Consider the following 26,149-nt stretch of genomic DNA (forward strand, 5'->3'; position numbering starts at 1 on the left):
AGGCATTCATGAGCAAATGTACCATTTATCTAGCAAAGCTCTGGGTGGTTTTGTTAATTTAAATTACCTGATCCTGGGGCAAAACTTGAGATGAGGTTTTGTCCACAAATTCAGGTTACTTCCACCCAGCGTCCGAGCAGCCTTGATCAGCTCTGGTGCTGGCACCTGGGGAAGGAGGTGTGTGGTCTGCATGGCATGTGTGTTGGGCTAGGCAGGGCAGAGGCCATGTGGAGCCCTAGATGTGCAGATCCTGTTTGTGGGCCTAAAGTGGGTCCTGTATCTTCAACTCAGAAGCTGGGATGATAAATAGCACAGTCCATGGAAGAGAACAGAGAATGCTGAGCAAGGACAGTGACCCAGCCTGATGCTAGGCCCTCTTTGGAGTCTGAAACAATGAGGGGCTTCTAATGAGTGTGGTGGGCCTGCTGTTGGTTCTGGAGTTAGGATTAGTGAGTGAAGGGGAGATAGGCTGAGTGAGGGCAGGGCAGGAGATAGGCTGAGCACTGTGCATCAAAGGCAGGCAGGAACTTGCCAAGCCCCTCATAGCCCATGACGTGGGTCCCCGTGGCCAGTTCTCTAAGACACTGAAGACACTCATGCAAGAGATGCAAAGGCTTTGGAACATAGTTTATAGAGGAGACAGGCAGAGACAAAGACAGGATGAGCATGTGTAGCTTGTCAGTGATGCCATCCAATCATCTCATCCTCTGTTGCCCCCTTCTCCTCCTGCCCTCCTCCTGCCCCTTGATCTTTCCCAACATCAAGGCCTTTTCCAGTGAGTCCACTCTTTGCATCAAGTGGCCAAAGTAGGAGCTTCAGCTTCAGTGTCAGTCCTTCCAATGAATATTCTGGGTTGATTTCCTTTAGGATTGACTGGTTGATCTCCTTACTGTCCAAGGGACTCTCAAGAGTCTTTTCCAGCACCACAGTTCAAAAGCATCTATTCTTCAGTGCTCAGCCTTCTTTATGGTCCAACCCTCACATCCAACTCTCACAACTGAAAAAATCATAGTCTTGACTATATGGACCTTTGTAGCATAGTGGTGTCTCTGCTTTTTAATATACTGTCTAGGTTGGTCATAGCTTTTCTTCCAAGGAGCAAGTGTCTTAATTTCATGGCTGCAGTCACCATCCACAGTGATTTTAGAGCCAAAGAAAATAAAATCAGCCATTATTGCCACTTTTCCCCCATCTTATTTGCCATGAAGTGATGAGACTGGATGCCATGATCTTCATTTTTTGGATGTTGAGTTTTAAACCAGCTTTTTTATTCTCCTCTTTCACCTTCATCAAGAGGCTCTTTAGTTCCTCTTCACTTTTTGCCATTAGAGAGGTATCGTCTGCATATCTGAGACTGTTGATATTTCTCCTGGCAGTCTTGATTCCAGCTTGTGATTCATCCAGCCTGGCATTTGGCATGATGTACTCTATATGTAAGTTAAATAAGCAGAGTGACAATATACAGCCTTGACGTACTCTTTTCCCAATTTTGAACCAGTCTCTTGTCCCATGTCTGGTTCTAACTGTTGCTTCTTGACCTGCATACAGGCTTCTCAGGAGGCAGGTAAGGTGGTCTGGTCTTTCATCTCTTTAAGAACTTTCCACATGTTTGTTTTGATCCATACAGTCAACGGCTTTAGCATAGTCAATGAAGCAGAAGTAGATGTTTTTCCAGAATTCCTTTGCTTTTTCTATGATCAAATAGATCTTGGCCCTTTGATTTCTGGTACCTTTGCCTTTTCTAAATCCAGTTTGTACATCTGGAAGTTCTCGCTTCATGTGCTGTTGAAACCTAGCTTGAAGGATTTTGAGGGTTAACTTGCTAGTATGTGAAATGACCACAATTGTATGGTAGTTTGAGCATTCTTTGACATTGCCCTTCTTTAGGATTAGAATGAAAACTGACCATTTCCAGTCCTGTGGCCGTTGCTGAGTTTTCCAAATTTGCTGGCATATTGAGTGCAGCACTTTCACAGCATCATCTTTTAGGATTTGAAACAGTTAAGCTGAAATTCCATCACCTCCACTAGCTTTGTTCATAGTAATGCTTCCTAACACCCACTTGACTTCGCACTCCAGGATGTCTGGCTCTAGGTGAGTGACCACACCATCGTGGTTATCCAGATCATTAAGACCTTTTTTATATAGTTCTGTGTATTCTTGCCAGCTTTTCTTAATCTCTTCTGCTTCTGTTAGGTCCATACCATTTCTGTCCTTTATTGTGCCCATCTTTGCATGAAATGTTCCCTTGGTATCTCTGATTTTCATAAAGAGATCTCTAGTCTTTCCCATTCTGTTGTTTTCCTTTAATTCTTTGCATTGTTCACTTAAGAAGACTTTCTTATCTCTTATTGCTAGTCTCTGAAACTCTGCATTCAGTTTGGTATATCTTTACCTTTATCCTTTGCCTTTTGCTTCTTTTTTTTCTCAGCTATTTGTAAGACCTTCTCAGACAACCACTTTGCCTTCTTGCATTTCTTTTTCATGGGGACGGTTTTGGTTACTGCCTCCTATACAGTGTTACAAACCTCCATCCATAGTTCTTTGGGCACTCTGTCTACCACATCTAATCCCTTTAATCTATTTGTCACCTGTACCGTATAATCATAAGGGATTTGATTTAGGTCATACCCGCTTGTCTAGTTGTTTTCCTCACTTGCTTCAACTTAAGCCTGAATTTTGCAATAAGGAGCTAATGGTCTGAGCCACAGTCAGCTGCAGGGCTTGTTTTTGCTGACTATATATAGCTTCATCATCTTCGGCTGCAAAGAATATAACCAATTTGATTTTGATATTGACCATCTGGTGATGTTCATGTGTAGAGTCATCTCTTTTGTTTTTGGAAGACAGTGTTGGAAGACCAACAAAATGGACAGAGCACCTCCTTAGAGCTGGACCTTGGCGGTAAAGCTAGATTTGAAGAAAGGGTCTTCCAGGAAAGGGAAGCAAACTTGCAGGCTGCTTTCTGGCAGGTAGTAGGGGTAGTCAGGAACTGCAGCTCTGGCCACGGTGTAAACACTTCCCCAGAGGACCTGAGTATGGCAGCAGTGACCCATCTGCTCAGAAGTCATAGGTCCCAAGGGACAGCCAAAAGTCATAGGTCCCGTGATCACGCCACGATCACCAGGTGGCGTGACTTTGAGTAAACCTGTTTGGGGGTTGTGAGGGGACCATATCATGTGTACTTAGCAATCTCTAGAAATTGTCAGAATTTTGTGGCTTGGTCAACACCATCAGTACAACTATATCACATATTAGCAAAAACGAATCCTAAAGATAAACCCATTGGTTTTGGTATTTATTGTTAATTGAATTTTCCCAGAAATGGCAGCAGAAAGATTGTTAATGTTCATGAATTTACATCAAATTAAACATCTGTTCCTCTTAAGCTAAACTCCAGTAAAGTTATGGCGGCTCATAAATTAGATGGGGGAGGAAAATGCTTCTTGCTCTTTGCACAGCTTAGCAGTTTCAAAATAGACCTCAGAATGCCACATTGCAACTGAGGCCCATGTAACACAAGGATGTTGAACTGTGATGTGGGTGCCAGATTAAGCTGAGTTTTTGCTTTGGTAGTGAAAACGGCAGCTTTGACTTCAGCAGTGACATTACTTCTCAGAACAGCTGGGGACAGTGTAGGAACCAGGGAGGCAGATGCTTGGGTGGGGGTGGGGGCAGAGCCTTGCCCGTGAGCAAACCCAGCAGCAGCCAGGAGGCTGTGGGCACACCCCTGAGGGTCCTCCCAAGTGAGGGGTCTGGATCTGAGCCCAGGAGCTGGGCCGCCTGGCCTGGTCAGGAAGGACTGGTGTCCAGAGGTTGTGGCTCGAAGGCCTGGCAGGCTGCTGTGTGGCTTCTGAAGAGACAGCCTCTGTGCAGCTCAGGAAGGGAGCTGCCCCCCACCCCAGGTGGTGGCATCTCAGAGCATGACCCACCAGCCCCTACCGGGCACGTTCTTCCTTCCTATCCCCCGGCTCTTTAGCCCACACCCATCCCCAAGTGAGATGACTCTTGCTAATGGCAGAAGAGTTCTTCATGATATCTAGTAACCTCTGTCCTGCAGTTCCCTCTCCCATAAATTTAGGGGTTTGCCAGAGACTCTTGAAGTGCAAGGCTGCCTCAATAATGGAAGGGCTAGCACCCTGGAGGCTATCGGGGGCTGTCTTCATAGGGGCCTCAGGATCCCCCTAACTCTGACTCCCCCGAGTTCTGCCCACATGTAAAGTTCTCTTGGAGCTCGGAGGGTCCCCAGGGTCAGCTTTGTGTTCAGTTACTGATCAGAACCCTCACATGGCACCGAACCTTTCCTGAAGCTGTGCCATGACTGAATTCACCCTCAGGCCTCCCCACCTGGGCACTGTTCCAAGCAGAAGCCCCTTGCCTTTTCCCAGGGCCGTCCAGGGCTGTCCTGACCAGCAATGGCAGATCCAGAGGACAGACCCTCTCATCCTCCTCCCGTCCAGTGGCAGGTCCCGAAGAGCTGTGTGTTCCCTAGAGGGGCTCGGAGGAGACACTCCCGTGTGACCCCGTGTCCAGCAGGGCCACAGCCCCTCTGTGGCCCCCCCTCCTCCTTGCCACCATGACTCCCAGGCTTGTGCTGGACTCTTTGAAGCAACTGCTGCAGGTTTTGGGGTGCCCCCACTTAGTGAGGTAGGGTCCACGCCCCTGGCAGTGAGCATGACACAAACCACACACTGGGGCTGCCTCACACACTCATGTGTCACGCCCCCTGCAGCCAGGAACTGATACGACGGATGGCATGGCCCCCCAGCCGCTCCAGAGTTCCAGACCTCAGTCACTATGCCTCAGGGTGGCTGGGATTGTCCCCCTCCTCAGGACAGGGCTTTAGCCACTATCCACCAAGATTACACTTTCGTCCAGTCAGCAGACATTTATTGAGCACCTTCTGCATGCAGCTGCGTGGGCCAGGTGCTGGCATCACACTTGCAACAAGGCAGGGGCCCCGGTTTCAAGGGGCTCCCATGCAATGGGGCAGCCTGATGCCAACAGTGTGTGAACAACAGAGTGAAGGCTGGGGAAAGGCCCACGACAGACAAGAATGGGGCAGTGCACAGGGGCCTCTTTAGATGGGGGTGGCTTGGCGAGGGAGGCAAGCAGAGATGGTCCCTCTCCAGTCTCCCTACCACCTCTATTCCTAATGCCAGGAGTCTCCAACCCACCCTCTCTCCTGCCTCCACGTCCCCCCAGTATCCAGGCCCTGGGCCTATCCAGGGCCTTGACCACATGGCCTGTCTCCCTGTCCGTTAGAATCTGAGTTCCCTGCTACCTGGCTGGCTCTTCCTGCTTGCCCATGCTGTGCCACACCCCATTCCCTGACTCTGGAGCCACCAGCCCCTCCCACATCTGGGCCCAGAAGCTTTGCCTGCCACAGCGAAGACCGTCCCTTTGAGGCCAACCTGGCAGGGGCGCACGTGGCTGATGGATATTCAGTGTCTCCCTTGCTTCCCTTTGTTCTGCAGGAGAAAGCATGCCTTTGACAGACGTTCAATTCCAGAGGCTGCTACCTGCGTCCTATCTCTCTTTGCTCAAAAAATTAAATGCGGACGTGCCTGCGCTCCTGCCGTAATAATCTCGCTCAGAGCTGAGGCAGTGTGGCTGGAATGGGAGAACATTAGAATCTTCAAAGAGGAACAATTATTGAGGGAACTAGATTAATGAGGTGTCATAACAACTTAGCCAGATCCACGGCTGACCTTTCTCGTGGAGAACGGGCTTGATAAATGTAGTTCATTACCAAGTTCTGACATGAAAATAGGATCACACTCTGGGCTCCTCAGCAGACTGATCAATATTTTATCTGCCAAAACAGGCCCGGTCTGTGAGCAGGAGGAGCCCCCGCACACATGTGCCGGCAGGAAGCCTGAGGCCAATGCCAGGGCCTGGCCAAGTGGGGCCAGCGTTGCTGCATGGGGGACACCCTGGCCAGCGGAGGATGGCTGGGTCCTTCCAAAGGCCTGTTGGGGACTCTCATCACTGCCAGGCCGGCCAGGACGTGAGCCTCCCTCCCTGAGAGGCCCCAGAGCAGAAACATTCATGGGGATGTGTAGTCGGGAGGAAGTCTTCACCGATTTAGTGGCCACCTGTGCTAGGCACTGGGCATCAGTGAAGGGAACAGAGATAAATGCACCAGACCCTGTGGTTCATGTAGGGCATTGAGCCCATTTCATGCAGAGAGGCCCTCAGGCCTGACAATCACTCAGACACTGCGAAGTCTATTATGTTTCCTTTTACATCAGGACCCTATAAGGTGTTTATTGTCCCTGTTCTAAGGTAGGAAATGGGGGCAAGACAGGCAGGAGTGGCTGCCTCTCCTGGGGTCTCACAGCCACTCAAAGGCACAGCCTTTGATCTCCTTTGCTCTCCTGATTCCTTGTCCAGTGCTCCGTCCAGCCTTGCAGTGACTGTCTTCAGTGGAGTTGGTGTCAGGTGTCGCAGCCTATGGTAAAGCCTGCCTCTACCTGAGGACCCCAGGAAAGGTTGTTACAGGGTGGCCCAGTCGCCCTGGCTTCTTGATGAGAGGATCTGCCTGGAGCCACAGGACTCAACCACGTTCACAGGCACTTAACACTGTCCCACCATGTGTGCGACTGTCCAGGCTGGTCCCACAGCGGGATGTGGACGACGCTGACAGCACCCCATCCAGGTTTCTGCAGTCAGCCCACTCTCTCCATCATCGTGGTCAGCCCCGACGTGGGCACCGGGGAAGAGTGTTGTGGTCCCCAAGCCTCTGCTGTACTCCCCTCCAGGGACTTTCCCTCCAAAGGGGTAGGGTCCCTCCCTGGGACCAGGCCCACCCCAAACATGCAGAGCACAGAGAATTATGAAGCCAAAGGGCTAGTTTAGATCAGGTGACGTTTCAGCTGTGGTCAAGATGCAATGAAGAGTAAGCCGGGCGGAGATGTGGGTAAAGAATATTGAGGGGAGCAGTAAACACTACCCCCATGTAGCACATTCATGTGGCCAGTGCTACTGAGATTGTTTCTCCCTCCACACCCCAACCTCCTCAAGTCCCCAGTCAGCTTGCCAGGTGGGTGGGTGGAAATGACCTGCATAATAATGAGAAGCACCCAAGCTTTGGGTATTGAAGCTCTTGCCTATATTGATTAAGGAGAGCAGGAGATCTGAAAGCAAAGGCTATGGGCCAGGCCTCAGGACCCATGCATCACATGAGGACAGCCAGGGCTCTGCTAGCTTGGCTTCTGGCTCAGGGTCGCCTGTGCCAAGGGCTAGGCTTCACCCCTGGCCTGGCCAGCCTCTGGAAAAGGGATCATGGGTAATTTACTTTCTTTCTTTATCTGCACTTTTCAAGTGCTTTATTGTTTTGATGCGCGTGTTTCTTTTATAATAAGACAGACGTTTCAAACTGGCAGCAGAGCGAGACCCTTTAGCTGAAGGCCAGGTCTACAAGGACTCACAGGTGCCCACACCCCGCCTCGGGGAGCCATTCCATCTGACCCCACTGTGTGATCAGGAGGTTGTGAATGAAAAAGTAAACCTTGGACTTGGTAAACTAGCACTTTACATGCCTCTCTCGGAAACTATGCATCCTAGAGACCAAAAGGGAAGGCTTTTGAGAGGGCAGTCCTTGCTGGAGATGAAGCCTCAAAAGTCTTGAAAGAGGTTGAATTGTGGAATCTGAAGTGACCATCTCCACAGGTGCAGAAACACCACCATCAGGTGCCCTTCCTCTGAGACTCACGCCCCCACAGAGCTGCACAGATATTAGAGGAGCCCGGGAACCTTGAGGCAATGATTTATTTATTCCAGGTTGAGCCTCATGTAAAGCACAACTGCTCCTGGGATAAAGAAGGATTTCAGATCACCTTCTTGGAGCAGGACCTAGGAGCAAGGGGTTTGTCTTAGGACCTCCATGCCCAGCAACAGCCAGGCACAGTGAGGGCATCAGTAAAGAAAAGGACAGAGGAAGTTTGGCAAAGTGCGATCTGCTGGGCCTGGCACCCTGCCCCAGCTCCACGCTTCCCTCTGGCCTCGTCCATGCCCTGCTCTCTGCCCCACCCCGGCCCAGCCATACCCGCCTCCTTCGGGCTCTGGACACACTGTGCTGCCGCTCCCGTACCTGCGACCCCTGTGACCCAGCAATCCTTTCCCCCGGCCTCATCCTGTGGGGCTCATCCATAGCGAGACTTCCTTTACCTTGGCCTCATTAGTGCTCCTTCCATGGGCACCCTCGATGCCCAAGACAGAAAGCTCCATCGTATACTCAAAGTACCGCCCAACACAGAGCACAGAGTTTGTGAGTGAATGCTGGTAAAAAGATGGAAAAGGCATGGTTGGCATGAGCCTAGCAGGAGGCCAGACCAGGGATTCAGGGAGCTGGCCCTGGACACTGAGGCACCTACCTCTTCTGCTGAGTTTATTTCTAGGCATATATATACCTTCCTGACCAGCAGGCATGGGCTGGGCACTGCCAGGGTGGAGAAGCCTCCATGAACTCACAGTGAACTGTAGGGGTGTGATAGGAGCGGTGAGCCTGGGGAGGTTGCTGCAGCCCACTCGACAGGATCCGCGCAGCTGGTTTTCCTGGCCACCCGAGTGGGAGGTGCTGTCTAGCTGCGTGAGGACCCCTGGCCTGGGGCAGCAGGCAGCTCAGAGACCTGTGCCCCACCAAGACTGGGAGAATGAGACAGCTCTGCCCATCTGACCTGGCCCAGCCTGGTCCAACCTTCGGGTGTATTCTTTTCTTTTGGGTGGGCGGGGGGAGCCTAATGGTATGCTAGCATTTCTGAACCGAGCCTCCTATCAACCCCACGTCCATCTGCTGTGAACACCAGCTTCGCAGTGTCGGGGCACAAATGCCTGTCCCCTGGAAAGCCTGACAGGCCTTCCAGTCCAAGCCCCTGCAGATCCCTCACACATTTCCACCACCACCCCCACCGAAGCATCTCTCTGCCTTCATACACTGCATCCAGCTTCTGTCCATTTGCCGGGACTGGTGTTATCCTCTGGGGGTCTGGGCAGCAAGATCTTGGCAAACCTCTTCCTCTTCTTTTCCCAGACTGGCCTTTGTCCAGCTCAGGAAGCTGAGGAACCCAGACCCTGGGCAGGAGTGTGTGGTTGTGGGACACGGCCGTGATTTTCACTGTGCAGACTTGAGAATCAGGTTCACCAGTTGGAGGCCCTACGAGCTCCCAGGAATGGATATGCTACCACGCCAAAGAGGGGTGGGAAAGCTATTCTTGTCAGAGCACGGAAACTCCTAGAGAGCAAATAGATTTGATTATATTGAACACAGCAATTGATTTTTTTCTAAATAAACATGCAGGATGAAATGGTAACAGACATCTGTTTCTGACAAAAATCAATTGACCCCAAATTGGAAGAAAGAAAATCTAGAAACACAAAGAAGCACAAGAGAAAGTGGTCGGACCATCCAGGCTTGTCCACTGAGGAAGGGAGAGAGACAGACTTCCCAGCAGCCCTGTCCCCACCAAGCAGCTCCGTGTTTATTGCTCTTCAGCTACTACGGTTCCAATAATGACAAAGGGGAGAGTAGCTATCATTTTATGAGCCCTTACTCAGTGCTAGGCCAGTGTCATGCCTTTTATTATGTGCGTGTCTCATTTAACCCTCCTAACAGTCCTATGTGGGAGGCTCTGCTCTCCCCCACTTCACAGATGAAATCACTGACGCACCTTGTATGAGGTACACATTCAGGCAGCCGCAGAACCAGGACTCAAACCCAGCAGACCACAGAGCCAGGACTCTCCAGCTCTGCTTATATTGACTCCAGCCCTGAGCTGTTACAGCCTGCCCTAAGCTGGCCTTGAAATTAAGGCGGAAGACCTAGACCTCAGACACTCCCTTGCTAGCAGCACTCTGACTTGAACCTGGAATGGATGAGGAGGACCCCACACCCGTGCTCCAGGATTCGGCAAAGCCAGGAGGTGGGGTACATCCTTCATCCTCATCCCAGGAGGAGGGGAAGTGGGGCAGTGGGGAGTGCTCCCCTGCTCTGCTCACAGCCCTGTGGGTGGGGAACATCTCTGTGGCCCGCTACCAGCAAAGATAAACTACATCATGTCCCAGTGTATCACAGGCCTCATTTGCCAAAATGCTGTGTGGTTCTGATGCTATGGACCAAGCACAGCCGTGATGAAAGACCTGAGAGCAATGGGCTGTGTGCTTCGGGCTTACTTTCGTAAAAGCTGCCTTTTGTTTCTTGGTCCGTGGGCTTGTGTACACATGTTCGTCTTGAAGTAATCCAGCTCTGGGAATGTTTCTAATTATCTTAAGCAAGGCTTATTAGTCCTGTTAACTGCAACTCCCTGATCTATGAGGCCACGGATTCCAAAGGAGCCTTTAAGGTAGGATTAAGGCAAAGATGAGCCATTGCAAAGTGGAATTGGGGCCAGCTTTCCTAAAGCTGCTGTGGGGCTGCACTGCCGAGTCCCCCGAATGAAGACTCCCATTCCTTCTGACCATCACTCTGTGTCTGGCTGTAGAAGGTGCTCAATCAACATGTGCAGGGTGAACGCACAGGCCCCTTCCAGCGTTTACATCATGTGTCGCTCGTATCCGGTGCTCAGTAAATATCTGTGGCATGGACTGGTGGACAGTTGGATGGACAGCTCTCATGTACTCGGGCTGCACCTTGCACTACATCTAGCAGATGCCTAGTAACTGCTGATGGGTGGTGGGGTGGAGCGAGGTCTTCTCAAGACTGGGGGAGGAGTCTGGCTGGAGTAACCCCATCTTCTCTTCCAGGTGACCCGTGCACCATGGCTGACTACGCCCGCCTGAAGAAGGTCCTTCTGGCACTGCAGAGCCGCCTGCAGCCACCCCGTGAAGGGGACAGCAGACAAGACCCTGCCTCCCAGAAGCGCCTCCTGGTGGAATCTCTGTTCAAGGACTTTGACGCAGATGGAGACGGCCACCTCAGCAGCTCTGAGCTGGCCCAGGTGGGTACAGCACTGGCTGAAATCACATTACGGGGGGGATCCAATTTTCCATTCAGCACATGTAGAAAGAGAACCAGCAGACCCCTGTGGGAAGAGTCGTTTGTCACTATCTCTGAAATGGGACGCCAAGGGGGTCTTGCTCCTGCAAGAGAAAGCATCTCCCAGGAGTCAGAGAGCTTGTGTTGAACCCTTGGAAATATCTGACAAACAAAATGATGTCGGTGTCTCTTTCCCACCAGCCACCTGCAGCCAATATTTACCAACAAGCTCTGAGCTAGCTGGCGAAACACACACTGTACACAGGCTGAGCTCTGAGGCTTTCATTAGGAAACAAGTCTTTTCTTCCTGAGTCCTTTACTGTCCTCAGCAGGAAGATTCAAAGGAAGGAGGTTTGATTTCCACCAAGAGCTTTGGGAGCTGTAACATGCTGTCCCCACGTCCTCTCCCCCTTGGACCTCACCAGTGGTGGTACCTGGGTAGCAGCAGCCCACACTCCAGCCTGTGGCTTGCAGGCAGTCCATGGCCACCCCCGAGCACTGCTCTGCCCCTTGAGAAAACACTCGGATGGAGCCCGTGGTTTGCCTCCCTCCCAAACACAGCACATGTGGCCCTTTGCCCAGCTACCAGGTGGTACAAGGGCCACAAGCATCTGCAGCAAAAAGGAACAAGGAAGAAGCAACCCGGGGCAGCAGGCACACCAGCTGCAAGGCCTGTTGGGTGCTGGTGGCAGAAAGGCGGGCTGGATGGGCCCAGGGGTCTGCATTCCTGCTCCTGCTCTGCTGGTTTGGGTCTGAGAGCCTGGGGTTCCAGAGCCACACCAGGTGCAAAGACATGGAGGGAGGCGAGGTCAGCCGCCCTGGGGACCACAGAGTGCCCCGCCCCCCAAGGACAGATAACAGGATGGTTCCCCACCTTTGATACTACTTTAAAAACATCTTTCACAGAGCACAGCAGTGACCTCATCAAAACTGTGACCGGGTCACCAGGAAGGACCAGGCAGGGAGGGCCATGGCATTTAGAGCACCCACTAGGGGCTTGGCACTAAGCGACACCCTTTACCTGCAGTGTGCCCTACACAGGAGTGTCCCTCACTCTTCAGTAGATTAGCTACAAACACAGACTTCACAAACTGCCTGAATTCAGGTCCAGTTCCACCATTTACGGGGACCTAGGGGGTCTAGGCAGACAACTGCCTGGCTCTGTGCCTCTTTTCTTGTCTGTGACTGTCACAGGGTCATCAGGAGGGTTAGATGAGCTAAGAGGTGTGAAGTTCTCAGCCTAGTGCCCAGCATGTGGTACATTCTCAGTAGGTGACAGCCATTAGCATCCCTTTGTCACCATCACCTCTATTGTTGTTATTTCCTCCTTAAACCTTTCAGCCACCTTTTGCTTTGTGGTAGGTGCTGCTGTTATCCCCACTTACCAAGTATTTTTAGATGAGCAAGAGGAGGCGCCAAGAAATCAAATGGTTTGCCTGCAGAGCACGCATTGTCTAGGAAGTGGTGAACTGAGATGCAACCAGCGTGCCAGGTGTGCATGGACCAGCTCTCCTCACACTACACGAGGCTCCCTGGGAGACCAGCTCCCACCACCAGCTCCACCTGATCCTCTCGAGGTCTGTGGGGACAGCAAGTGCCCAAAAACTGTTGAGTAGAGCAGTTATCCAGACACTTCCCCATGCAGGGACCCCTCCTCAAGTCCGGCCAGTTCAGAGCTGGCTTCCAGGGAGTGGGTGGGGAACCACAGATCCTAAGGCACTTGCAGACCCTGCTCTGCTCACTCACACCTGGCGTCACAGGTAAGTCCATCCATGGCCCACACTCCGGGAAGCCTCCCACACACACACACCAGCCTTCATGTCACTACTTCATCAACCCTCAGCCCCCAGCTATGGCTAAGACCCCATGGGCCAGGACCGGAGACCCACTGATGACCCACGCTGCTCTGGAGAGAGCCCAGGTCCTACTGGTCATGGTTACCTGAGAAAAGAGCCATCTAGCAGTTCGATTCCCCACAGTACAGGCTGTGTGGGGAGCCCAGAGGGCAGGCATCTCTGTCTCACCCCAGACAGACGCAACTGTGGGATCTCAGTGCTCCGGGCCCACATGGATCCAGGTAGCTGCCAGGTAAACAAAACATTCCTGGGCTCATGGCTCTAACCTGGCAGAGACATGCCCTGAGGCACCTGCAGCCATTAACGAGCGTGGTAATTGGACTATGATTTCCTCTTTAAAATTTAATGTGTTTAAAGTCCATTTCATAAATCTGCCAAGCAGGGCCCAGCTAAAGTGGGCCTTTCCTTGACACTGAATCAGAGGCGTTGGAGAAAACGTGTAGGTCCTATGAAAAGTTAATCAATTTCCAGTGCAGAAATAGACAAAGGGAAATTTCCATCTTTGGAAGATTGATTTCGGGCGTTATGGTTGATCTCCCTTTTATTGAACACTCTTATTTGCTGGGTGAAGGGTCATTTTTTTAACATTATCACATTAAATTGCCTTTAATATACCAGGCCCAGCTGAGACTGTTAAATAAAGAGAAAATGCTGCTGTTCCCCTCTTCCCCCTAAAATAAAATCATTTTCTTTCTTCTGAGATTTCCTTCTGAGCATTTTGTTTGTAAGACTCCAGTTTCAGACCCATACACAGATGGTCCTACTAGGGAGGCCCCCACCCTGCAGCCCAGACCACATCCAGAGAGGAGTTCACAAGGGCCCACCCATGGTCCCCTCAACAGAATCCCAGGGGTAGTGGTTTGTGTTCCTGGCAGGACAAGGCAGGCAGAGCAGGGGCTAAGGCCTAGGTCAATAGAACAGCAGCTTCCTCTCCCCAGGAATAGTACTGTGGCTAGGATGTGCTGACCTGAGATTGGTGGGGGTTGGCGGGGGCAGGGAGGGGTACACTGATGGAGCAGTGACCTTCCAGCTCTGCACAGTTGGGAGCCACTGAGTATGGCCACTGTTAATTGGGCCTATTTGATCAGGCCCCTATCTCTTCCCTGTTTCCCCATCTATAACACAGAGGGGTAGACCAGATGACCACATGGATCCTTCTTACCTCATATCATCTGGGATCTGTTTGCCCTGGCGGGGAGAAAACAGACCTGAAAGCTAATCCTGACTCAGGCCCAATCATTGTGTGACCTTGAGAAAGTCCCTTCCCTCTCTGAGCCTCAGTTTTCTCATCTATAAAAGGAGAAGGTCAAACAAGACAGCACCAAAGAGATTTGGATGCTCCCCATGGCCTACGGAGCTATTGCTGGAGTCTACATGCACACACACGGACACACCTGCCCAGACAGTGACCACAGCCCCACTTGGCCTGAGCCATTTTCCAGCAGTGCCCACAGCTCTGAACTCACTCCTGACTCTAGCCTTTTCGCTTTCTCACCCACAGCACACACTGAAGGAGCAGGACCTGGAGGAGGACTTCCTGGGGTGCTCGCCGGGCGACCTCCTCCGATTTGATGACTACAACAAAGACGGCCTCCTGACCCTTCATGAGTTCTACACAGCCTTCCGTAAGTCAGGCCCCTGTCAGGGCTCACCGTCAGCAAACAGGCATTTCTACACCAAAATGGTGTCATGGTCTGGAGTCTGTCTTTGGTTGTTTTCCAAGGTTGGCTTCTTTTATAGGTGAAAGTAGTTGAATTTGTTTTGCGATAAGCCTGAGATTTAAGGAAAGAGTAAGGGTGGGCAGAGGTGGGGGATGGGGTACTTGCTCTGTTCCTTTTGGATTAAGGTTCTTCTCGCTGTTGATTTCATTTGAGGAACCCAGGGCTGTGTTTAATTATGATTAATAAGGCACTGTCTCACATGACTAGGAGATTCTGTGACTGCACATGGACAGAGCAGATGTTAGGATTCTCCCCAGGAGGTTGCCTGGCCCCATCAGAGAACCCTGCCTGGGGGTTCTCAGCAGGAGGATGCTGGAGACTTGGCCAGGTAGACCATGGAGAAGTCACAATGCAGGATAATGGAGAATGAGGATCCAGGTTGATGAGAGGAGGGGGAATCCCTGGAGAAGAAGAAAAATGGGGATGTTCTGCCTGAAAACAGAGGAGGTGCTCAGAATGGACCCTCTGTGGGTTCACTGGTGCATATGATGAGCAGGTACAGTGTCTGAGGGACCTAGGTCTTCTCCCTGAGTTGCTTTCCCAAGAGATGACCTCACATCAACCATAGCTAGAGCTGGGACAGGGCTTCCAAGAGTCGTGAGATGCAAGAAGCCCCAGACAACTCCAAACAAGTTCACTAGGAGATGGAAGGCAGTGTGGGACCCTAACTGGAGACAAGAGGGGACATTCTTGGCCCCAAAGAAGTGAAGCTCCTTTTTGTCAGACAGCATGTGGAGCAGGCTCTGTTTAAAGCAGGTAACATGTGTACCCTGTATGAGGCACCTTTGAACATTACCTGCAAGCTCACAGCTCCTGTGGGCCCTGCAGTTGAGGAAGCAGGGGTGAGACCCCCAGGGTCCCTGAGTACTCTGAACCACAGGTCCTGGCATCCTCGGTCTCATTCTCTACCTGGAGGTGTGTTTTCCAGGAAGGTATTCCTGCTTTGCATCAACATCTCTGTATGCTTTTGTTACTTCAAAAATTCACCAGGCCTGAGAAGGCATCCTCTTGATTTGTTGGCAAGAAGGGCTCTCATGGCAGGTAGAAGAGGTACTCCTGTGACCCGAGAGAAGAGAAACAAGCGTGATTCTTCCCTGTGGGAAGTGTCCATGAGCTTGTCGCAGGCTATGCCTTTCCAGTCCATGGCGTCCCTGTTACCAAGGACCAAAGTCCAACCCCCAGTTCCCAGGCTCTGCTTGATACATGATAACTGTCTCTCTCCCCAGCCTCCTCCTTCCGGCCCACAGTTTAAACTCTACGTCTGGTGGTTCATAAAAAGGTGTGAATGGCTGGTAGATTCAATCAGCCTGGGAGGTGTTTGCTTTGTGGATTGAGGAGCTTATTCCTGAAATGAATCTCTAAATTTTAGAACATGTGGAGATGTCGGCAACTCTGGAGACCTAGCTCGTGGGATGATTGTTATATTTTCAGGACTTTTGCAAAAGCAAACAGTTACATAGTTGGGAGCTTTAAATCAGCCCTAGTAGGACTGTTTACAACACAGAAGTCTGCATACACAACACAAATGCTACACAAGGGGTAGGGGGCTCTTTTTCCCTCTGGAGAGCCCATTGTGAGGCACTGACCTGCACCCACTGGACAAGACCCTCCCTCCCCTCCTGTCCTCACCACCTCCCGGAACCTCCTCTCCATCCACCTTCTTCGAACAGAGCCCCCTTGATGATGCTAATCCCAGGGGACGTGAACAAGAAAGGAGTAGATGTCAGGCCAACGACAGGGTGGAGCTTCCCTCCTCATCAGAGAAACAGCAGCACGCTTTCTGGGGTCAGTTCTGAGACATTCCCAGCAGGCTTTGTACACTCAGCACCCCCCTCCCCCCATCTACAGAAGGAGCTGTAAAGAAAAAGATCACTGCAATTTCAAAGCTGGGGGCCAAGGCTGGACTTCAAAGATTTGGGGATACACCAGAGCCACACACGAGTGTCCCACAATGGCATCACTAGGCAGAAAATGACACTGCTTGGGTACCATCCTGGTACCAATTGTCACAGAAGCCTCTGATCCACAAGCCCACTTCCTTCCTGGGAACTGGCCTGGGACCAAGCAGGGGCTATTGGCTCTCCTTTCAAGGAAATGGCAGCATCCCTGTTGCCCTGATGAAAGAGAGGCCACCCTGGCCTCCCTGGTAAAGGTTGTTATGAGCAGGAGCTGCCCGTGGAAAAGGAGGGACCTCCTCACTTCGCTTTTGGCTGTATGTCCCATGTAGCGCAACGTGCTGTCTGTTTCCCTCGTTCCTGGATTATTATTTGAAAAGCCTTATAATCATCATTTTTAAAACAAATTAGATTCTGCTGTCGCCTTGGACTTGTTTTGAACTGGGCAGCCAAACCATTCATCACAGCCCAACCCAGACAATAGACATGCAATAAAATGTAAACTCACAGCCATTAAGGAAGCCACAAAATGAGTTAACCCTGTTTTCAAGGCCCAACACACAGTCACTCGGAGCACTCAGAGACTTGGAGTCACTCAGGATCAGTGGTCTTTCAAAGTCACAGGAACTCTAAACTCCCCTCACTCTGGGAATGGATTTATGGTTCAGTGGATATTAAATAGGAAATTGAAATGAGACACACAGGTACAAATGATTACCCAGAAATCAATGGGCATTAAAGACATCTCACTAAAACGCAAAAAGTAATATCTCAGACATTTCAGCAACAACATTTTGGATTTGATTTCCAAAACTGAAGCTAACTGGCTGGCAAAGGTTGAGACTTTAAAGTTACATTTTCTAGTCTCTGTTTTGCCAGGATCCTTGGGTGCTAGGCAGGGCAGGCTATGTAGGGTAACTGGCACAAATTCAGCCACTTTATTAAAGGATGGGATTTGGGAGACTTTTTCCTGGTGAAGTGAGTTGTATTAATATTTACAAGGGGTTTTTTTTTTTTGCAGGGAGGGTGGGCGGGCAGTGTGCAGTCTCCTAAGTCATGTTTTCTCATGCAGCTGACATAGCCCTGTCTGCAGCTGGCTGAGGGCAATGCCAGCAATCCCAGGGCTGGTGGCTGTCGTGCTCAGTTGAGTGGTTCGTGGTGGGGCTGTACATTCCTCCTGGCTCTGCAGAACAGGTGACCACCACCCACCTGAGGAGGGCAGAGGACAGGTGCCTTAGCCATGGAAGTCACGAAGGCTGCAAATCACTCATCTCTGTACAGTGATGGCAGTGAAATGTGAGGCTAGCCTCCCTCTCTGCCTCTATTTTTCACCTAAACATTCTCTTCAGGTTGCTTTTGGTTTTCCAAATCATAGACTGATCTTGGAACTAACGGTAGTGTCCTCTCAGCATGTCTCCCAAGCCTTCCTCCTCATTCCTCCCCCTGCCCCCTACCCCCAACAAACCACAGAACCTCCCACCCCCGATGTGAGGCAGAGACCCAGGCGCCAGGGTTACTGGTGAGCGAGATGCGTGCCCGCCTGTCTGTTCATCTCAATGAATTTAAAAGTTGCTTGCTTAAAAGCCTTTTCAATAATGCATGTTTTTGTACTTTTCTGAATGCTTGTGTTGGGATTGTGGGGAAAAACATATTGCTTAAATGAGGATTTTTCTCTCACTTTAAATTCATTACAAGTTCCTTCTGCTTTTTTAGAAAGATACTTGTCCTTTTAATTAATCCTATGAGAGCAATGTGCTGCATGTAAAGGACAGGCTTACCATGCAGGATAAAGGTCTTCCCTCTTACCGTCTGAGGGTCACAGATACGCAGTGTCCAGGACAAGGACCTGAGTCAGGGGGACCAACTATGTGGGAGTCAGATGCCCTCCCTTAGCACCAGGCCAGCAGAAAGGAAAACAGTGATTTAATCTGATTATTGTGGTACTTCTGTATCCAGGGCAACTCTGTGAACCAGAGGAGGTGGTCACTGGGCAAATTTACAGCTGTTTTTTCTGCCATTGTTGCTGCATTATGAAAGGGTACTGTGGGTTCATCTGGCACATGGTTATCCTCTGGAACAAATAATGCCCGCATAGGGCAGATGCCTTGCCAGACCCGTTATCATAGCCCTCCCCACCACCCCATGATAGTAAAACAGCAACAACTATCCCTCCCCCAAATCTGTCCAGCTCCTTATCCATGTAGGGTGAGTTCAGACAGGAAGTTCAGCCAGTAAAATCCCACTTTATACTCGTCCGTTCCTTTCCTCCGTTTGGGATATTGAATAGCAAAATTTCAGATGGCATCAGTTCAGTTAGTTCAGTCACTCAGTCATGTCCGACTCTTTGCCACCCCATGGACTACAGCATGCCAGACTTCCCTGTCCATCACCAACTCCCGGAGCGTGCTCAAATTCATGTCCATCAAGTCAGTGATGTCATCCAACCATCTCATCCTCTGTCGTCCCCATCTCCCTCCTCCTGCCTTCAATCTTTCCCAGCATCAGGGTCTTTTCCAATGAGTCAGTTCTTCGCATCAGGTAGCCAAAATATTGAAGTGTCAGCTTCAGCATCAGTTCTTCCAATGAATATTCAGTACTGGTTTGATCTCCTTACAGATGGCATTGAGTCTATCAAAAATTTTATCTGAATCTATTTGGCTCTAGAGTTTGGAGAACAAGAGTTACCTGCGTGCAGTTACCTGTGTCAGTGTTGGCAGAGGCTAAGACCATTGGTGGGGTGACTCCCCTAATCCCAAAGGGAGGACCTGGTTGCCTCATGCAGGACTTGCAAATCAAGTGGCAGAAACGCTGATTCCCTGACCTTGGCCCCTCATTTGCTCAAGGGCATAAAAGAGCTAAACTGGAGCTGCCACTGGACACTGGTATCAGAAAGTGCTGTCCGTCTCAGTACTCCCTGCCAAGGACTTTCTCCTCACCTCCAGCAGAGCGAGAACCTCCAAGAAGGCTTCTGTGTGAGTTTGCTATGTGCCCCTGAAGCCAAAGTCAACGGGCCAGCCATCTGGGTGCTTTAGTTAGTAATGAGCTCTTACCACTCAAGTCATATAAAAACAATTGTTGTTGTTCAGTCAGTAAGTTGTGACTCTTTGCGACCGCATGGACTGCAGCACGCCAGGCTTCTCTGTCCTCCACTATCTCCCAGAGTTTGCTCAGATTCATGTCCACTGAGTCGGGGACGATATCTAACCATCTCGTCCTCTGCCACCCGTTTTTCCTTGGACAGGTCTTTACCAGAGGTTAAGCTGAGCTTCGAGTTCCTTACCTGTAAAATGGGTGCGATAAGCACCACATAAGGCTGTTGTTCAGTCAATAAGCCATGTCCAACTCCTTGCAGCCCCAGGCACTGTAGCACACCAGGCTCCTCTGTCCTCCACTATCTCCTAGAGTTTCTCAAACTCATGTCTACTGAGTGATACTATCCAACCATCTCATCCTCTGTTGCCCCCTTCTCCTCCTGCCCTCAATCTGTCCCAGCATCAGAGTCTTTTCCAATGAGTCGGCTCTTCACATCAGGCAGCCAAAATATTGGAGCTTCAGCATCAGTCCTTCCAATGAATATTCAGGACTGGTTTCCTTTAGGATTGTCTGGTTTGATCTCTTTGCTGTCCAAGGGACTCTCAAGAGTCTTCTCCAGCACCACAGTTCAAAAGCATCAAATCACACGTAGGGTTACTCAACACTAAGTGAGATAATTCGTGTAAGGTGTTTAGAATGATACCCTGTATATGGTAAATGCTAAGTAGTCATTAGCCAAGTAGGTCAATGATGGAGGTGATGATGGTGATGACAAAGATTTCTGTGTGTTCCCAGCCCCTGTCACTGTGCTCTGTCATGTCACCTGGCCCATAATAGTCCATAAGCTCCATAAGGCTGGAGGCTGTTTTGCTCACCATGGGCTCACGCCTATGGGGTCTGACATCCAGAAAGCCCTTGGTAAATCTTTGCTCAGTGAGAGGGATGAAGTATATGAAGAAATAAATACACTTGGCAAGCAGAGGGTCTTGGAAGTTTCAAATCGAGACCACCTCTTTCCCATCTCCAGTGATTTGCTGCTGACAGCTGCATCGTAGAGCCCAGCACTTGCTAACATTGTCAGGAGCTGAGATTTCAAGCACTTTCCATTTTTAAAGATCCCAGCTGGAAGCTGTCAATGGCCTTAGTGCAGAGCAATTGAACAGTAGAAAATGAACTAATTACAGGTTGTTATTGAAAATCTATTATATACAAATTGCGAAGAAAACTCATTAAAATGCGATGCTTTGGTGATTAAAAAAAAAAACAAAAACAAAAAAAAATGTCCTCTTGAAGGGAGAAGCAGGGGCAGGGTGGCTGAATACCTTTTTTGTCCCTGTTCCGGGGTAAGGACTCCCAGCAGGACTGCAGCCAGGCTCTGGATCTTATGCTCAGATATTACCCAGCCAGCCTGATGTACAAACCGTAGAGAGGCTTACGTTTTGTACAGAACAGACAGCTCTCTGAATGTTAGTAAATACATAGAAATGGCTGCAGATGAAACAAAGCATTTCATTACAAAGATATAAAATGAGAACAATTTAAACGTCAGCTTTTTACCAGGATAGCACCTTACTGTCCTTGTAAATCTCGTGTTTTTGCAAAGCTTTTGTGAGGACTCCAAAGGCCCTAAGTGTGCAATTAAGCACTGAAGTTCGCATTACTGATTTCCAAACTTGCTCTCTGGGATTGGGGTGCTGGAAAGGTTAGGGATGCAAATGGCTGAGCTGCCCAGAGCCCAGCTCTCCAAGGGACCCCTCAGATGCTGAGACTGCCTCCCAGACTCCAGGCAGGAGCCTAGAAAGCAAGGCAGGGTGCCCCCCCCCACCCCAGCTCACTGCCTCCTCATCCCAGCAGCAGCACCTGAGTCTCGGTGTGGGTGTGGCCTGGGGGTGGTCTCTGTGGCTCCTGAAGACCCCCAGTGCTCTGAGGCGTGGAGAGACCCACCAGGTCTGTGTCTGAGAGGTGAGCTCTCCCAGGGCTGGACGTCCTCTGCCTCATGGTCTTTCCTTCCTCTCCAGCCACCTCAATTCAGGCTCTGTGACAGTGTCCCGTAAGACCCCCACCTCCACCACCACCCTGCTTGCGGTCTGCACAGGAATGAGATGCTGGGGAGTGGAGGTGCTAGGGCTCTGCTCACATGGGCACGGCAACCATCTGGGTGGGCAGCCTGGGGCCCCTCTTGAGGTAGAAGCGGGGGGGCACTCACATCCCAGCACCAGGATGGTCCCTGGCAAGGTGGCAGCTGGAGAGCCAGGCCCTGGGCACCGACAGGACCTGGATAGGCAGAGAGGGGAGGGGAGGGCAGGGGACACCCAAGCTGCTGCTGCTGTCTGAAGCAGGCACTCCGGTGGCACACTCGGGGCTAGTTGGAGACCCTAGACCATCGGCCGTGACCCATCCAGGTGTCTTCTGCATTAGCCATACCTGCTGGCTCACCGGTTCTCATTTTATCATGACTGTTACTCTCCAGCCACTCTCCAGCCTGGAGGCTGGGGACAATGGTGAGTGACTAAAGCATGGGCAGAGGCCACATGACCAACAGTGCCTGAACACAGGTAGCAGCAGAACAGACGAGGCAATAGCAAAGCCAGGAGGCAAAGAGGGCAAAGTCAGGGCTGCCTCTGAGAGGGGGCAAGGTTGTTATTGTCTGAGGCATCTTGTTCCAGCTGGAGGACAAAGGAGCAGGAGAGAGAGATAAACCTAGAGCTTCCCATGAGGTGGAAAACTGGTATATGGCAGGTGCTTGATAAACACTTGTTGGCAGGATGAAAGATCATGATGGAGTTTTCTAAATAGTAGTAAAGAGAGAAGGTCCAAGGTGGTTGTAGTGGTTCTCGGGGAGAATGCAAGTCAGGGGGGTTCCTGGTGGTGGAGGTAATCCTACTGCCCACGTGTGGCACTGAGCGGGGTCAGCTGCCCACTATTGTTCATCAAATGTGTATCACTGTATCACTGGGTTGGCAGAGAGGTGCCCTCTGCCAAGATAGCCCTCACCCCTGCTCTACTTTATTCACCCATTTCCTATTGAGACTGGTATTTCCCCCAAAGCTGACCTTCTGTGGGAGAGTACAAATCTACCTCTCTGTGTGTGTATGTGTGTGTTGTGTGTGTGTGTGTGTATTAGACGCTCAGTCATATCAGACTCCTTTTGACCCCATGGACTGTAGCCTGCCAGGCTCCTCTGTTCATGGATTCTCCAGGCCAGAATATCAGAGTGGGTAGCCATTCCCTTCTCCAGAGGATCTTACCGACCCAGGGATCAAACCCAGGTCTCCTGCACTGCAGGCAGATTCTTTACCATCTGAGCCACCAGTAGTAGTAGTATTAGTTGCTCAGTCGTATCTGACTGCTTGTGACCCCATGGACTGAAGCCCACCAGTCTCCTCTGTCCATGGAATTTTCCAGGCAAGGATACTGGAGTAGTTTGCCATTTCCTTCTGCAGGGGATCTTCCCGACCCAGGGATTGAACATGGGGCTCCTGCACTGCAGCAGATTTTTCACTGACTGAGCCACCAGGGAAGCATGCAAATCTATCTTTAGATCCCCTTATATCTGCAGCATCTGACAAGTCCTTACCAGATGCCTCCTGGAGGCCCCAGGCTGGACACTGTAAAGAGGCCCCACGCCAAGGAGTGGACTGGAATTAAAATGCGCTTTGCAGCAAAGTGGGGACTTGGGAGGCATCCCCAATGACGGAGAACATATTCCCATTCTGGTAGGATGCAAGCTGCTCCCAGCCGTGTGCTCCAAGCCTCAAGTTCCTGTTTCAGCTCACACAGAATTTGGTGGGGTTCTGGAGGCCTCAGACCTTTGCCTCTACTTCAGTCTCTGCTGTTGTTTTTGGACCCAGGGATCCAGGCAGGGACTGCGACAAGCAACATGTATAACCAGTTTGTTGGACTGTGAGCAGTCTCAGCAGAGGTCCAGGCAGACCAATCTCCTCTGTGCAGACCTTCCAGTATCTCCCGACACTCCTCCTGCCTGTGGACACTCTGGGGGCTGGGAGCTCAGGATTGCTGATCAGTTGGCCTTCTGTTGCTCTCCAAGTATAGCTGCTTGGCAGTGGCTTTCCATTTCAGGCTTCAGCCAGGATTCCCAGTCCCCCACCATGGTCCCACTCTGGGACCCTCCACAGTGTGGTCTGCCCCGGGGAGATGGAGGGAGGCTGTGTGAGCCCCTCCCCAGGCAGCTGCAAGCTGAGCCTTGGGGAGCCGTTCTGCTCCAGATGGCACTGGCATTTGTCTTCAGGTGTTTCAGGCACAATAACTGTTTGTACACTTGTCAGGATTGCAAATCGAATCCAAGTGGGAGTGGAAATGGGGCCCAAAGGACTCGGCCCTCCACAGGTAGTAGGAGGGGCAGTGAGGTGGGCGGGTGGCCCCCTGAGTGCCTTCTCTAGTTCACTCATCTTCCAGAACACTCTCCAGACACAGCCCCACTGGTGAGGCACTGACAGGGCTTCAGAGCCATGTGCCAGATGCTGCGCCCGCCCCTGGCAGGGCTTCCTCCCAGCCCCATGTTCTGAGAATAAGGAAAACTGAGGCCAGGAGGCTGGGGGCCTGCCGGGGGCCCACAGCTACTAACACAGACCCCAACACAAAGGCAGTGTGCATAGGTCACTCCTGAACGCTGAGTCACCGGCTATATGCCCTACCCTAGACGAGACCTTTTAGAGTCTCCAGTTTTTCCCCCAGAGTCCAGCATCCAGAAAGTTCCCCACAATCTGTGACTCTGGGACGGAGCAGAGGGAAGGATCCCTGAGGCCACATCCTCTCTGAGGGCCTTTCACCCCATGCTGGTGCAGAGCGGGGCAACCGTGGGCTCTTTCCGGATTCCGAAGTCTGTGGGCCGCAGGTGCTTTCAGACACTTTACCAGGTCCCCTTCCCATGGCACCACGGAAAGAGCCCCTTAGGGCCGCCGGGCTTCAGCCCCACAGGTCAGGGTGTAGGCCTGTCACTCAGAACAGGTATCCCCATGCTCCCAGGACCCTGTGGAGAGATGCTTTCCTTCCAGACCCAAACCCATTAAGCAGTGATTCCGTTCTCAGCTCCCACAAGTGAAAGCACATCAAGTGCCTCCTCTTCTCAGGCCTGCCCAAGAAGGCCCTATTGGTTCAGTTTAGCTCAGTTGCTCAGTTGTGTTCAACTCTTTATGACCCCATGAACCGCAGCACGCCAGGCCTCCCTGTCCATCACCAACTCCCAGAGTTTACCCAAACTCATGTCCATTGAGTTGGTGATGCCATCCAACCATCTCATCCTCTGCCATCCCCTTCTCCTCCTGCCCTCAATCTTTCCCAGCATCAGGGTCTTTTCAAATGAGTCAGCTCTTCGCATCAGGTGGCCAAAGTATTGGAGTTTCAGCTTCAACATCAGTCCTTCCAATGAACACCCAGGACTGATCTCCTTTAGGGTGGTTGGATCTCCTTGCAGTCCAAGGGAGTCTCAAAGAGTCTTCTCCAACACCACAGTTCAAAGGCATCAATTCTTCTGTGCTCAGCCTTCTTTATAGTCCAACTCTCACATCCATACATGACTACTGGAAAAACCATAGCATTGACTAGATGGACCTTTGTTGACAAAGTAATGTCTCTGCTTTTTAACATGCTGTCTAGGTTGGTTATAGCTTTCCTTCCAAGGAGTAAGCGTCTTTTAATTTCATGGCTGCAATCACCATCTGCAGTGATTTTGGAGCCCAGAAAAATAAAGTCTGACACTGTTTTCACTGTTTCCCCATCTATTTGCCGTGAAGTGATGGAACCGGATGCCATGATCTTAGTTTTCTGAATGTTGACCTTTAAGCCAACTTTTTCACTCTCCTCTTTCACTTTCATCAAGAGACTCTTCAGTTCTTTGCTTTCTGCCATAAGGGTGGTGTCATCTGCATATCTGAGGTTATTGATATTTCTCCTGGCAATCTTGATTCCAGTTTGTGCTTCATCCAGCCCAACGTTTCTCATGATGTACTCCTCATATAAGTTAAATAAGCAGGGTGACAATACACAGTCTTTTCCTATTTGGAACCAGTGTGTTGTTCCATGTGCAGTTCTAACTGTTGCTTCCTGACCTGCATACAGGTTTCTCAAGAGGCAGGTCAGGTGGTCTGGTAGTCCCATCTCCTTCAGAATTTTCCACAGTTTATTGTGATCCACATAATCAAAGGCTTTGGCATAGTCAATAAAGCAATAAATGTCAATATATGTTTTTCTGGAACTCTCTTGCTTTTTTGATGATCCAGCAGATGTTGGCAATTTGGTCTCTGGTTCCTCTGCCTTTTCTAAAACCAGCTTGAACATCTGGAAGTTCGCAGTTCATGTATTGCTGAAGCCTGGCTTGGAGAATTTTGAGCATTACTTTACTAGCATGTGAGATGAATGCAATTGTGCAGTAGTTTGAGCATTCTTTGGCATTGCCTGTCTTTGGGATTGGAATGAAAACTGACCTTTTCCAGTCCTGTGGCCACTGCTGAGTTTCCCAACTTTGCTTACATATTGAGTGCAGCACTTTCACAGTGTCATCTTTCAGGATTTGAAATAGCTCAACTGGAATTCCATCACCTCCACTAGCTTTGTTCATAGTGATGCTTCCAAGGGCCCACTTGATTTCACATTCCAGGATGTCTGGCTCTAGGTGAGTGATCACACCGTTGTGATTATCTGGGTCATGAA

General features: G+C 50.7%; 1 protein-coding gene across 3 annotated transcripts in view; it reads left to right on the forward strand.

Annotated features, from left to right (window-relative positions):
• Positions 1–26,149, forward strand: part of FSTL4 (follistatin like 4) — a 418,733-nt gene that overhangs the window by 272,691 nt on the left and 119,893 nt on the right. For all 3 annotated transcript variants that reach the window (XM_043465521.1, XM_043465519.1, XM_043465520.1), the window contains exons 5-6: positions 10,744–10,937; positions 14,333–14,456. In XM_043465521.1, coding sequence (XP_043321456.1) covers positions 10,744–10,937; positions 14,333–14,456 — 318 coding nt within the window. The remainder of the gene's footprint in view (positions 1–10,743; positions 10,938–14,332; positions 14,457–26,149) is intronic.

This window comes from Cervus canadensis, chromosome 4, assembly GCF_019320065.1.
Source record: "Cervus canadensis isolate Bull #8, Minnesota chromosome 4, ASM1932006v1, whole genome shotgun sequence".
NCBI lineage: Eukaryota > Metazoa > Chordata > Mammalia > Artiodactyla > Cervidae > Cervus > Cervus canadensis.